Source organism: Conger conger, chromosome 7 (assembly GCF_963514075.1).
Source record: "Conger conger chromosome 7, fConCon1.1, whole genome shotgun sequence".
NCBI lineage: Eukaryota > Metazoa > Chordata > Actinopteri > Anguilliformes > Congridae > Conger > Conger conger.
Window position 1 is genome coordinate 21,063,727 of NC_083766.1, and position 14,806 is coordinate 21,078,532.

The 14,806-nt window shown below is 38.5% G+C and overlaps 1 protein-coding gene across 1 annotated transcript; it reads left to right on the top strand.

Annotated features, from left to right (window-relative positions):
* On the top strand, positions 1–9,025 carry puraa (purine-rich element binding protein Aa). Its single transcript, XM_061248855.1, has 2 exons — positions 1–152; positions 6,883–9,025. Exon 2 carries the CDS (start codon positions 6,956–6,958, stop codon positions 7,811–7,813), a length of 858 nt encoding a protein of 285 aa, XP_061104839.1. The 5' UTR covers positions 1–152; positions 6,883–6,955; the 3' UTR covers positions 7,814–9,025.
* Positions 9,026–14,806: the final 5,781 nt, after the last annotated feature.

Below are 14,806 nucleotides of genomic sequence, written 5' to 3' on the forward strand. Positions count from 1 at the left end.
TCTTGTGTAGCGGCGAATCAGTTGAAGCAGCGCCGCGGCTGTGTTGACAGTAGGCCTCTCTCGCCTGCGATACTTCACCTTCGTCTCTCGCCGTGTCTGTCTGCGACGGGGCTGCTCAGTGGCTCTGTAGCACTTGTCTACAGACCCAGCGGGTAAGGTTTGGCGATTCGTATGGTTCATTTATGGTTTTTTTCTCAGCAGGGAAGAAAGAAAACGTCAAAATGTTCTTTTTTGTATTGTTTATTGCTGTTAGCGGTATTTAATTAATGTTTCCTTGTGATAATAATAGCTAATTCCATAGGCTGGTGCATGGTAGCTACGGGCGGCTTCCCGTGATTTGCAAAAGCAGTGTTCCGGTGGCACCTACCTTTGCAAAACATTCGTATACTTCCTGAGAAAGAGTGGTACTAATGCACTCACTGTTTGGGCTAGCTGTAGCGCACAGCTGAGAAGAGGCACTTGTGCTGCACACACACACGTCTGACAGTTATAAATTCAGTGTCCACCAAGCACGCAACGTAACGCAGGCACCCATCACACAGAACTGAATATCATAGCTGTTACAGTATTGATTGCCGATATATAAACGCTCGTCTAATAAGTTGGCTATTCTGTCTCCCCTTAGGTTACGCTATTTGATGATGTTTTATATTTGGAATCAATGTCTGTTTGGGCCGAAAAATATTAGCACGTAATGACCTCGAAAATGTTGGATAATACATACGTGTCTGTAAATATTAAGTTGCGTAAGTGACAGCGCGAACCAAATGTAATCCAATGGACAGGATTTGTTTTTAGGTACTTGTATGCTGTATTGCCGGGGAGTAGGCTACTGTAGTTATCTCCTGTCTTTACTTTGGACCGGCAACAGTTAAACAAACCTCTGGTGATAATGCGCAGTTCTTTTCGTATTTGCTGACTTTAGAAAATGAAAACACTTGCGGCAGTTTCAAGCAGAACCGTACAAACTTCCCTAATCGATTGATTATACACTTATTATGCATTTCAATGCTTATTCTGTAGGCCTCCTACCATACACAATGGGTAATAATGATTTGTTCTGGATTAATTATCTATGTAATAGACCTAAACAGTCATTGAAACTATCTTGTTACAAAACTGTTTTCACCTTGGTTGTTTATAGATTTTCTTGGAAAGTGTATAATAAACTAAATAAAACTACTGCAATTCTTTGGATTCCTAAATAACAGTCCATTGGCTATATAAAGAAGCAAAATGAAAAATATTACTACTGCCGCTTCTACTACAACTACTAGCAGCCTAGTAGTAGCAGTGATAGTAGTTGTAGAAATAATAATATTAATAATAATACGTCCATTATTTTGTTTTCATAGTATTTAAACTTTGAGTATAGGCCATGAAACTAAACTTCCAGTTTTATTTTCGAGGCTGCCAGCGGTTACCTGTTATGAGCTCAAGAAATGAATAATGAAAGACTAGCTATTTATCTGGAGTCTGGAGGTTGGTGTTGTTGTTTTTTATTTTCATTTGTTGAGTGTGGCTCTAATTCTAACCCTTGTTGTTTGGCAATATATTTGAAGCCCACACCTTTTAGCAAGACAAACCTGGGCAAGAGTGAGTCGATGCCATTAAGAGAGAGTTCTGTACATTCATTTGTCAAATGTGGATCAAGGTACAAATTAACTTGAAGGTGTATTTACAACGATGCTGTCAGGATTGACAGTGGGGCTATTCTGTGGAAATGTTGGTCCTGAAATTACAAGAGACAGAATCAGATCATATTATGTTTTAGCGTACATGCAGGAAGCCAATGCTCTGAGCCAAAATGGTGTGGGATGTCATTCTCGTCGAAATAAAAATTACGACACACAGACCTCCATGAGCGCTGGAAGTTCTGAAACTGATATTTGAAGAATTCGTGTCTGAACTTTAAAGACAAAGCGCGCTAAAACAGTTTAGAAAGTAATAAAATTGTCCGGACCTTTCCCCCGATGTTTTTTTTTTTTTTTTGTCTGTAACTTCACGCCATTTAAGCATTTGAAATATGCATTGAATTAAACGTCCGAGATCCGTTGGAAACCTTGGAGGAAGCGAGAGGAAGATGCATGGATCATTTTATTTGACATTGGAGGAAGATGGAAGATGATGAATTCGTCCAACTGGCAGCGGACACGACGCGATTGCGGAAAAATAATGTCGGGCCACGTCGGCTCCGGAGAAGGTGTTGGGTGCGGTAGAATTTTTCAGTAAAAAAAGAATTCAGATATAGCCTACCTTCCCTGTCTAAGTGAAGTTATGTATCTCTGATGCCTGTTGTGCCTTTTTTATGTTAATGTTATTTATTTATTATTAGGCTATGTTTATTCCTTTTCATCCGATCACTGCTGTTGCATAGCTAGAATCCACATGTATAGTAGAGTTATTTTACCCAAGGTGATTTTTTTTATTTAAAATTATTATTATAATAATTATTATTTATTTATTTATTTATATTGTTCCTGGTTTCAAAATAAGCTGCTAAGCAGCAGGCTGAGTAGGCTATTTGTTATACTATAAGTATGATAATATCATACTTCTGCATACAAATTTGTCTAAAAATACTCTTAATTTTAACTTTTAATTTGTCTAAAATAATTCAAAGTTGCTGGAGGAACCTTTAGAGGTTCCTCAATTTGCCACATCGGCAGAACCCCTAGAGGTGCCCCCAGGAACCAATTTTTAAGGTTCTCTGAGGAACCTTTTGGAAAGGTTCCTGTCAGATATTTTCTGTGGTTGAAAGGTACCTCGAGGAATGTCCCATAATAGTAGTAGTAGTAATAATAATAATAATAATAATAATAATAATAATAATAATAATAATAATAATACATTTATAATAACAACAACAACAACAACAACATTGTTAGATTACATAAAAGTAATTTATGGTTTAGAATGTATAAATATATAGTCCATGACAATTAATTCAATGTTTAGAATACATCCAGAAATCGAGACATCTTTTATTAAGAAGCAAGTTCGTTTAAGAAGGTTCTTCAAGCGACCGTAGAGAACCCTCTTTAAAGTGGGAATAATTTCCGAACTTATAAAGTTTCAAATATGAACTGGTGACAACAGAGGAAGGGTTCTTAAAAGCACTTTAAAGTTCATTAAGGAACCTATAGGGTGCAAATATGAAATATGGCTGTTGCTGTAGAAACCAATTGGTATTATGCAGAGTGCTACATTTTCCCCTATACTGAAATGAAAATGCTTACCTAAATAACTACAATTTAAATTAGCTTTATTAAAAATGACTTCATCCATCTCGAAAAAGGGAAATGGACGGTCTAACACACTTTATGAATATGTATTACCTATATATAACTATATACCTATGCATATAGCTTGGTCTATGTTGCACTATTTGCCAATATAATTGTTAAATACAAATACATATTATGTAAATATTAGACAGCAACCAAAAACACTAATTTGTTGGTTCATCGACAAAATAGCTTAAATCTTTAGTCAACGAGAATGAGGTATGAGTTGCGCAGTGGTTTCATTTATTTTATTGATCATCGAAATTGGAAAACAAAATTGCCACGTGAATAAATACGTCAGATATTGACTCCAAACGGCTTTGTTTTCCGTACCAGGAGAGGGTGGTTCACTGTGAGCCTCAACCAAGCATGTCATCTCCTTCAATGGTACATTCGTTTTCTTTTATCACGGCCGTATTAATATTTCGTTTTACATACATACTACGTACGTTAATATAGTTACATGTCAAATAGTTACGTTTATTTTAGTTAATAGAAGCAATAATGCATTTATTATTTATTATTATTATTATTATTATTATTATTATTATTATTAGTAGTAGTAGTAGTAGTAGTAGTAGTAGTAGTAGTAGTAGGAGTAGTAGTAGTAGTAGTAGCAGCAGCTATAGTATTGAGGCATATTTGTCTGATAGTTTAATTTTTTAACTATGAATGTGCTAAAAATGTGTGTAGCGAAATACATTAAATAAATATGGGCTATAGGATAATTAAAGGATATTTTACTCAAACATTTTGACGATGTTTGATTGGTTTTCTAGGCTAGCGTTACCCCATCTCTATCCCAGAAATTGAAATTGCAAGACCACCAAAAAATCTAGTTTTTATATGAAGTATATGAACGTGTTGCCAAATGCTACAAACGGGGAAATTGGCAATATTGTAATTACAAAACATTTTTAGAATAGTATAGTCGCAACTACATTGTGGTGGGGGAAGACAAGTGGCGACACAATTTTACAAAAATTAGGAAACATTTGCTAATTAGAATGATGTAATACAGAAATTTTGAATATTGGTGATTTAACATTTAAGAGAAGGTAGCTGGTGCAAACTGACCCAGGATAAACAAGTAAGATTCAGAAAACTCAAGAACATTGGTTTATGAATTCTCATAAAATCATACATTACTAAAGGAAATTATTTAAAACTAAATGAAAGGTCATGGGAATAATAAAAAAACACAATAATTGTATTTTGTGAGTACAATTTATATTGTAAGTATAAATTGTAATCCCGTGGCATATAGGCTACTGTACATGCAGACAAGCAGAGGGTGTGAGAGAGTTCTGACAAGAGACTCCATTAAGTAAGTAAAAACATATGACATATGAATAAATTCACAAAATGTTTTTTTCTTCTATGATTTTCCACTTGACCACAGCCTACTGACTTGTAAATTATCCAGGCTATAAGCCTACATTTTAAAAAGATCGTCCACGAAGTGGGTTATACCAACTACCGCGGGTTCGGATTCGGGAGCCCAGACAGTATTTTGATGAGAACATTTTGTAGGTGACAACATCGCGACAAAATCCTTCCTTTTTTTTTTTCTTTTTTTTTTTTTCAATGTTCAGTGTTTTTTTTCCCTTCTGTTTCTCACAACCATTCTCATAATTATTTGTTCTTTGTCTTTGTTTTCAATGTTTTGTTTATCCTTTGGCCCCGTCTGTGTGTGTTTCAGAGTTTCAGTTCAGTTTTATTTTTACTAAAATAGCTTTTTTATACTTCCCATTTCGATACCCAGTACATAAACTGATAATTTCTATAACACATAGCCTATTCGAATACACGGCTAGAATAACCAGTTAATACTATTGTGATGTGCCGTATAAAGCAATGGCTACACGTCAATAATCATATAAATAAGAGACATTGATTATAAATAAGACATTGGCCTTGGTTAATTTCTACTTGAAATAAACTACGTTTTTCTTAGCCTGTAGTTTATTTATTATTCTGACTTTTGAATGTCAACCATACGCGGTTGGTCCGTTTATTGCATTATCATTATATCTCATAACACCACTCAGCCTACATTACTTTAGATGTATGATATTTTAAAATTATGAAATTACGAAAAATGATATTGATCTGAAGTGTTGTCACATTTGCCGACATTAAAAACGTTGAAGTATTTCATACGCATTTGTTTGATATAGCCCGATTCCGGGCTATTGGCAAATACATATTTTGTAATATTGTTTCAGTGCGTAATATAACATTTCCACTTCAGAATCCAGTTGTACGCTTAGTTGTATGAAATCCTTGCCGAAACAATATAAAATGGATTAGTAAATGGAATCACAAGTTATTTAAAATTATTTCACAGAAATTAAGTGTTTGTCAAATTATTCCTTGGCTCTTTTCCCATTGTGCGGACAATTGCATTTGGTCTAATTGTTTTGGGCCTAAAAGTCTTCAAAGGTTGGCTATGTTGGTAGATTCATAGTGAACATCCACAGAACGACAGTAATAATGCAATATTGTCATTAATAATGATAATAATTATATGTGGTTGTTTGGTTTGTGTTTGTGAATGAACATGACATTGAAAACTGCCCGCCAATGTCACATAGGCTACCTACAACAGTTAAGAGCCGAGCCTGCTTGTGTGTAAAACATGTTCGCCAGTTTACGTGCATCACTGTTTGGCTATTTATTTGATTCTTGTTTTTGAAATATTGATCAACGGGTTTTTTTGGGGGTGCGGGAGGTATGAATTTGCTCCCAAGCCATTGGTTAGCCTAGGTCATTGCTGTCACGCAACTATCACATACAATTTTCCAAAGCTTGTATTCCGGTCCGGGGCAGGTGAAATAGAGTGGCGACTTAGGACCTTGGCTTGTAACAATTTGGCACAAATGGGCATGGAGATATAGTTTTAAACAATGTATATCACTGCTTTAGTAGAAATATAGCCTATCATGTGAATGTTTGGATAACTTGTGTAACTCTTTTCGGACATTTTCATATGGAGTTGGTATCCTATAATATATAGCATAGGCTATGATTTGGCTACAATGTATACGCCATTATCTCCAGAAAATGAGAAAGATCTCTCAATTATTTATACGTATAAAATAACCAGTTGACGGTGCAGATTAATGCTGATAATTCAATTTGTATTATATGGATAATCTGGATAAAACTGCTATTTGCTAAGTAAATTAATAACACGAATCAGCCTAATAATAATATTTATAATAATAATAATAGGCTACCAACAGCTGCAACAGGCCTAGTTATTTTCGATGGATAGGCTATGTGTCATTTCACATGCGAAAGTCAATAAGGCTCCTGACAGCCTATGTTAAGACTATTTTAACGGGAATGTAGGCTATACAGTAGAGGCTTGATCAGCTGCTGCATATCGAGCTTGAGCCCCCATTTTGTGCAATGTTACGTTTCCCTGGTGTTTGTGGGAACTAGTATGGATATAATCATTATATGTTTTTAAAAAATCAAATCAGAGGTAGTTCGAATTAAAACCCGTCCGGAAAGCCCAAATTTGTGTCCCTGCAGCGACAGGTGGTCCACGCGCATTGAAATATGTCTCCTGTATGTGTCTGCGCAGATCTCGCGAGAGCGGTGGCGTGGCTGGCTGGCAGTGGGGCTGCAGCAGACAGAGGGAGAAGGCAGGCAGCATCATGGCGGACAGAGACAGTGGAAGTGAGCAGGGAGGAGCAGCTACAGGCCCGGGCGTCGGTTCCTTACACCCAGCGACAGGAGGGGCCGGTTCGGTTTCTGGGCTGCAGCATGAGACGCAGGAGCTAGCCTCGAAGCGGGTTGACATTCAGAATAAACGTTTCTATCTGGATGTAAAGCAGAACGCGAAGGGCCGCTTCTTGAAGATAGCCGAGGTCGGGGCCGGAGGAAATAAGAGCCGCCTCACACTCTCCATGTCCGTTGCCGTTGAGTTCCGTGACTACCTGGGGGATTTCATCGAACATTACGCTCAGTTAGGGCCCAGCAACCCGGACATAGCGCAGGATGAGCCGCGACGGGCGTTAAAAAGCGAATTTCTGGTGAGGGAGAATCGGAAGTACTACATGGATCTGAAAGAGAATCAGAGGGGCCGGTTTCTGAGGATTCGGCAGACCGTGAACCGGGGCCCGGGATTGGGATCCACGCAAGGCCAAACCATCGCTCTTCCTGCACAGGGACTTATCGAGTTTCGCGACGCTTTGGCCAAGCTTATCGACGACTACGGTGTGGAGGACGAACCGGCGGAGTTGCCGGAGGGAACCTCCTTGACTGTGGATAACAAACGCTTTTTCTTCGACGTGGGCTCCAATAAATACGGGGTGTTCATGAGGGTTAGCGAGGTGAAGCCGACGTATCGCAACTCTATCACAGTGCCCTACAAAGTGTGGTCCAAATTCGGTAATACGTTCTGTAAGTACGCGGATGAAATGAAGAAGATCCAGGAGAAACAGCGAGAGAAACGGGCATGCGAGCTGCAGCAGCAACAAGAGGAGCACGCCGATGACGGAGACGATGATTGATAAACAGAGCAAAAAAAAAAAAAAACATGCAAAAAAAGAGATACAAAATCACAAAAAGAGAAATTATAATTAAAAAGAAACTTTACTGTACAAAGAAACATAAAGATTAAACTATCTGTTTATCTCCAAGGGAGCACCACCCACACACCACAGACTGACAGTTACGACTCGTTCCACTCATCGCTGGATGTTACCCACCTATCCACCATTAAAACAGTAAGCAGCTGCTAAAACAAAGTAATAACATTATATATGAACTGTGTTTCCTACTTGATTAAATGATAAAGAACTGAGTGTTTATTTCCCTAATTAACCAGGAACTTTTGTACACGTTCAAGCTATGATAAAAGTGTTTGCAATGTTCAAATGGAAACATTGCCGAGTTATGAGAACCAAGTCCTTTTTCGTGTGAGCTAACATTTGACTTCAGCACAAAGCAAGATATTTTAGATTTTTTTTTAACCAAAACTTAAAAACCTTTTTAAAAGAGGTTGTCATAGTATACTTGCCACCATATTTACCTGTGAGTAGAACTGTGTACATATACATATATAGGTATGTATGTATATATGTACACAGAAACAAATCTCAAAACGTATACATGAGGGCTAGGCATGCTGTCAAAGATCTGTTGAATTGTCACAGTCTGTAATGTTAAAGGTACGTTGTGCAAACGCCGGCAAAGTAACATGCAATATGCGTCGCATCCGAGCTGTACACACATTAAACTGGTCAGTGGATCCTCTGTCAACACGAAGACCTGTTAAAAATATGGCATTTCAAGAAATGTTAACATTTTATTTGATTTGTTTTGATTGAAATCGTAGTTATTGCCGATGAGGAGTGTGCTATACCTTTGTGTCAACTTGTAATGCGATGTGTTTTAAAAAAAGAAGAAAAAACAGTACCTGACTTTTTCGTTGGGCGGTGAAGTGATGGGAGTCCAGGTTGGCAGTCTGGCGGTTGCCGCTACCTTAAAAATGGTTACAGCTGTTACGCTTTCAACATTGGACCCTCAACGCAACACTATCACTTACATGGAATATTGGACGGGGGAGGGGTAAACAAAACAAAGGGGAAAACAGCTTTATGAAAGTGCTCACTTAAAAAAACAAAAAGAATATTAATAATAAATAATTATATTAAATACAAATTATGATTTTGTGAATCAGATGTATTGCAATCTTTATTAAAACCCCACGTTTTCTGTGGGGAGGGGGGATAGGGGGTTGGTGGGGTGGGGCGGGGTGGGGTTGGGTGGGGCGGTTGACCGGTAAATAATCTATTAAACGGGGAGGTAGACTTGAAGGTGTACCAATAGGAGCGAAGGTGGCAGTGAGAGGCAGAGAGTGAGAGCAGTTGCAGTGAATTACCTGTACAGGGCTGCATACCTGTGTAGAGCATCCTCCTCAGCGTTATTAAAAACATAAATAAAGAGAACGATAAAAAACGACCTGGTGCCTTACACACTCCGCATGTTTACATGCCTGTTCGGTGCTTTGGATCGCTGTTTTTTTTTTTTTCTTTCTTTCTATTTTTTTTCCCTTCGTTATTTAGGTTTTTTTTTATTTTTTAAATTGGGTGTTCTTTTAGGTGGGTGGGATCGGGTGGTGGTTTATTTTGGGGCGAAGGGTACTAGCTTGCTGCCTGGTGTCTTTGGCGGGATCGAAGTAAGCCGAAAGAGAAAGAACGTACGGCAGATTCTGCCTTCGGCTGTCCAGGCATCGGCGCACATGTAAACATGGACGGTGTTACGTGGAAGACTCTTTGGGCCAAGCAGTGTACTGGGTCGGGACAGACAGACGCCTATATAGCCCTTTGTGATGTTTTCTGTATGTAGACCTATGGCTTGGGCAGTATGTGTAGTTTGTAAGTTGCTAATGACCTCATATGGGGGTGTGGGGGTGGGGTGGGGGGGATTAGTTAGCATGTCTAATTTGTTTTGTATTTGATTTTTTTATTTGATTTGTTTTATTTTTCCTTTTCAGAGTTATTCCACATTATTTGTCATTTTTGAACATTTGGCTCACAAAGGGTTTCCGTGCTGCATTTCATTACTGTGTGCAATATTGTATGTGCCAACGGTGGCAGTATATGTATATCAATTAAATATATGAGAAATATTTGAACGCATGAGGCTGAATTCCATGTTTATTTCTTTTCGGGGATTAAAGCGTGCGTCTGCACGTTATAAAGGACCCAGCTTGTGGAGAGCTGCCTGCTTGTTAGCACATTGTGAGAGCTGTAGCATCTGTACACACACACACACACACACACACATACACACAGACACACACACACACACACACACAGACAGACAGACAGACAGACAGACAGACAGACACACAGACAGACACACAGACAGACAGACAGACACACACACACACAGACACACACACACACACATGCTTTTGCTGAAGTGTGTGTCCCCATCTTTGAGCCTACGCAGCTTGAAGGCCTGTGTGTGTGGGGTGGGGTGGGGTGGGGTGCGGGGAGCGGGTGCTGCTTGACACCAATGGTTTACATCCAGCACTTGTGTGTCTTTATGGCCTATATTTGGTGAAATGTACCTGAGGATGCATTCTGACAGGTGTGTGTGGTGTGCGCTTCTGCTTCCAGTGATTGCTGGCAAATACAGAGACCATCTTTGTTGAGGAAATGCCTGACCAATTTTCACTGGTTTGAAAAGAAAGGATTTGGACGTGAAAGGATTGAATGTCTTGTCTCTCTCTCTCTCTCTCTCTCTCTCTCTCTCTCTCTCTCTCTCTTTCAGTCTCAAGGCTGGAATTTCCCCTGCTCTCCCTCCCCCCCCCCCCCCCCCTCCAATTTACCTGTGTCTGTAGGGCACGATGTTTAAACTTCATGAATGTTTCTAACGTATTACTATTAAGGAGTTATGTTTGAAGTTCGTACTGAAAGAATGTTGAGTGAATTTTGTTGACACATCTTGCTAAATATTCAGTCGGTACAAAGTTACAGGTGTTTTTACTCGTCTGCAACTTTTGCACTTGCGTGGCAATGAGGCGACATCGGTTTAAAGACGAGCTTTTGCAGAAGTAGCTTATTTCCGTCTCTTACGTACAAGGAGAGAAATAAGACATCCACAGGAGGACGTGGTGAATTGGAGTCTGTAACGGGAACTCAACGAATAACTCGAGTGTTTTGATATTTGCAATTAGCATTCACCTACTTTTTAATCGGAATCGAAATTAGTTCATAGGTAATTGGCCCAATGGTTTAAATAACATTTTGCACACGTTATTGACAGAGTAGCCGATATATGTTTTGTATTTTTGGCCGACATCACTTTTTGTGGTCATACACGTTTAATGTTGGAACAAGCTTGTACGGGCTTGAGTCGCTTTGCCACTGAAGCATCACGTATTAGAAATAATGTATATAGGCCAAATGGTAATTCGTATTATAGCTATTGTCGGCCAATGGCTATAATTGAAATATATTTTTCCCTAAAAATGGATATGATTTATAACACTAGCTATGTGAATAAACCATTTACAAAAAAATAAAATTATGTATATGGAAAAGGACAAACTTTTTCAGATAATCATGAAAAATAGCATGATATTTGTGGTGTGGTGGATTATTCGTGTCGGTAATAGAACCTACGTCCTACGTGAGCCGTCCGTTTTTCTCTGTAAACATAAACATCTGTCAGACGTCTGTGTTTAAGGACCCATGATTCACCTCTAATTGGAAATCTGTCGGTATCCAAAAGCAAATGAAGCAGCCCATCTGTATGTTGTGGTGCGAATTGACTTCAGGCATGTCGACAAATCACAGTTTGATCACTGTTTAAAAAAAAAAAAAGAAATCTTTGTCTTTCATAAAATGAAATGTTCTGTTTTAATTGAACTCTTACAGATGAGTCTAATCGGCACCATATCTCTTATCTGTAATAGCCGATTTAACGCTCAATATTTTACTGTGGAACTGTAAATAACTTAGATAAGATAATCCCTTTTCAGAACGTTTTGGCTATTTAGGTCAGCAAGAAGAAATGGTTCCAAATAAAGAGGTTTATTTTTCTCAACAACAGATCTAATAGTTCATACAATTGAATTTTAAGTAATTCACTGCTATGGAGACTTAAAGGCCAAGTTTGGTTTATGTCTGTTTGCCTGCCTATGAATATGGAAACCTGCGTAATTATGCTTAATTTACGGTCAAAAACAGCGCGACTGCTTCTATTGGTGCTTCGTTTACATGTCTGTGTTTAAAAAAAAAAAAATCCATTACTGTTTAAAAATCTACCGTATATCGTACCGTATATTGTAAATATAGTAAAATCAAGCACATATTTGACATTTGTCAATTTTTGTGTTTGACTTGGAGCTTTAGCACAATCATTTGCAGGCTAAAGGTAAAAATGGATCTGTCTACAATCCTTTTTTACCTTGCTTCTGAATGTATGACCCTGCTGTTAAGGATTTATGCTTTACATATGTTTTTGGTTTATTATGTTTTGTTAAAGGTCACAGATGATCCTGATATATTTCCACTCTGCCATGCAGCTCTGTGGTATTTCAGAAATCATGATGTGACATTCTTGTAAAAAAGTGAAAAGGTCAAAGCCAAGGTCACAGATTCCGATAAGCTACAAGGTGGCTGTTATTATTAGGTATGATCTGTTCCTCAGTGGTGGCTAACGTACACTCAGTGAGCACTGTATTAGTGATCTAAGTGACTTTGACTGTGGAATGATTGTCCGTGCCAGACAGGGTGGTTGGAGTATCTCAGAAACTGCTGATCCCCTGGGATTTTCACACATAGATGTCTCTAGTTTGCAGAGAATGGTGTGGAAAACAAAAAACATCCAGTGAGCAGCAGTTCTGTGGGCAAAAATGAGTTGTTAGTGAGAGAGGTCAGAGAAGAAGGGCCTAATTAGTCAATGTTGACTGGAAGGTGACAGTAACACACATATCTGCCCTTTACAACAGTGGTATGCAGAAGAGTATCTCTGAACATGCATTGCCTCAAGCCTCTTAAGTGTATAGGCTACAGCAGCAGAAGACCAATAAGTAAAAAAAATATATAAAAAAAGCCTAATAAAGTGCTCAGTGAGTGTACTAAATACACAACTTTCTACAGAAGTTCTATTCCTTTGTGATATTTCTACAGTAATCTCTGAATGTCAAGCAGTCATAACTCCTATTCATTCATTCATAATTCACCCACCAAAGTGGGACTGCCATATGTTGAATCCTTCAAATAAATGTCTTTGAATGTTTAGAAAAAAGTTTTTTTCCCTTAACCAGCAGTGAGCACTGCTTGTTCATCTACCCAGCATGCTTTGCTGCCAGATGGACAGTGGAATGGAATGTTTCTAAGACAATGGAATTGATTCACATACAACCATTGTGCAAAGTTATTTCAGTGTGCGAGTTTGAGATCGTTTCTTCAGAACATCCAGCGTTTCTCAGCAACTCGTGAGCGAGTGAACACCTGATCTCATTTAGCATACAGTAACTGGAGAGAGAACTCTGACCTGGCTTACGCCTATGCTGCACCGTGATTCCGGAAGCCAGTCAAGGATGTTGGACTACTGCAAATTGCACATCTGACAACTGCATGCATTCTGTTTGTTGAATCTGGCCGGTCCCATTTGAAATCCTGCACCTTTCATTGCTTACATTAATTGTATACTCTTGGGTAAGTGTGCAATATCACAGCATCATATACATACACATATTTCAGGTTATTATTCAGTTATTGAGGGTCTCCAGTGTGATGGAGTAATATTCTTTGGTAATTTAGTGTTTGAAGATGTATAAGGTATGCGTTGTGTTCACCGTGCCGCACCTCATGGCTTGCTCAGTGAAACAAATTAAATGTTGTCCGCACACTAACTGAACGTTATTTTACATAGTACTTTTGATGCGGTCTTGTAGGAATCTATCATATTTTTGTGATTTTGTGTATTATTATTTAAATTTTTTTTCTTGCGGAGGCTATAATTGGTACCACTTTGAATATTACAATTATATTTACTTCATTTTGATATATCTTTTTTTAATGCTTGAATTCAGTGTAAATGTTATTGTTTTCCATCATAAGCACTATTATCCGTTTACTGTGATCAAGATTTAGAAGCATATACATAATGGGAGGATTTTGATTTAATCCTTCACAAAGCCTCTAGTGATAACTGACACACAGATTATTGTTTGATGACCTCAGCATATCCTCGCTACATTTTAATTAAATGATGTTGGTTGTTGTCCTGAACGATCCTGGGAGGTTCTAGTGTCCTGGCTGAGAGTGATCTCACTTCCTGTTTGTTCTGGCAGTTACAGTAGGCCTACTTTCCAAATTCTGAGGCTGTGTCCCAGACATTGGAGGTGACACAAATTATATTGTCTATAATGGAGCACCGAACAGCACAAAAAACAACCACTGTGCATTATCACTGTTAAAATAGGCTTAATACTTTAACATTGGTTGTGTCTCATTATGGCAAACATATCTGCTGCATCCGTCATTAAACAAGCATGCTATGTGTGGACCGCTCGATGTAAAGGACATAAACGCATCTCAATTTCATCTGCCCTGTTTATCTTCGGGGACATGCGCTTCTGGTGTCTACCACCAGGTGGCACTGCTGTTGCAGCACCTCTGAGGTTTTCAGGGAGCGAGAACAACTGTTTCTATAGACAGAAGAATGTAGGAGCCCGTCATTTTGAGGTTTTGTGTATGCAGTCTAGAAAATGATGACACAACAAAAGAGTTACATTACATTACTATACTATAGTCATTTGGCAGACGCTCTCATCCAATGTACAACAAAGTGCATAACCATAACCAGTTATGGTAGTAAAGGTGCCTGAGAATATTTGGATGGCAGGTCATACCTACACGTCACAATGCATTTGTTACTGTTTGGTGTTTCTAACAGAAAAAAACACGGAACAGCTCTTTTTACTTCAGTCCATGTTCCAGATTTGGAGGGCATCTGGGTTTAACTGGGTGCAGTTA

Bases quoted from the DNA above. Each gene is read 5' to 3' on its own strand.
- puraa (XM_061248855.1), top strand. From the start codon at position 6,956: ATGGCGGACAGAGACAGTGGAAGTGAGCAGGGAGGAGCAGCTACAGGC.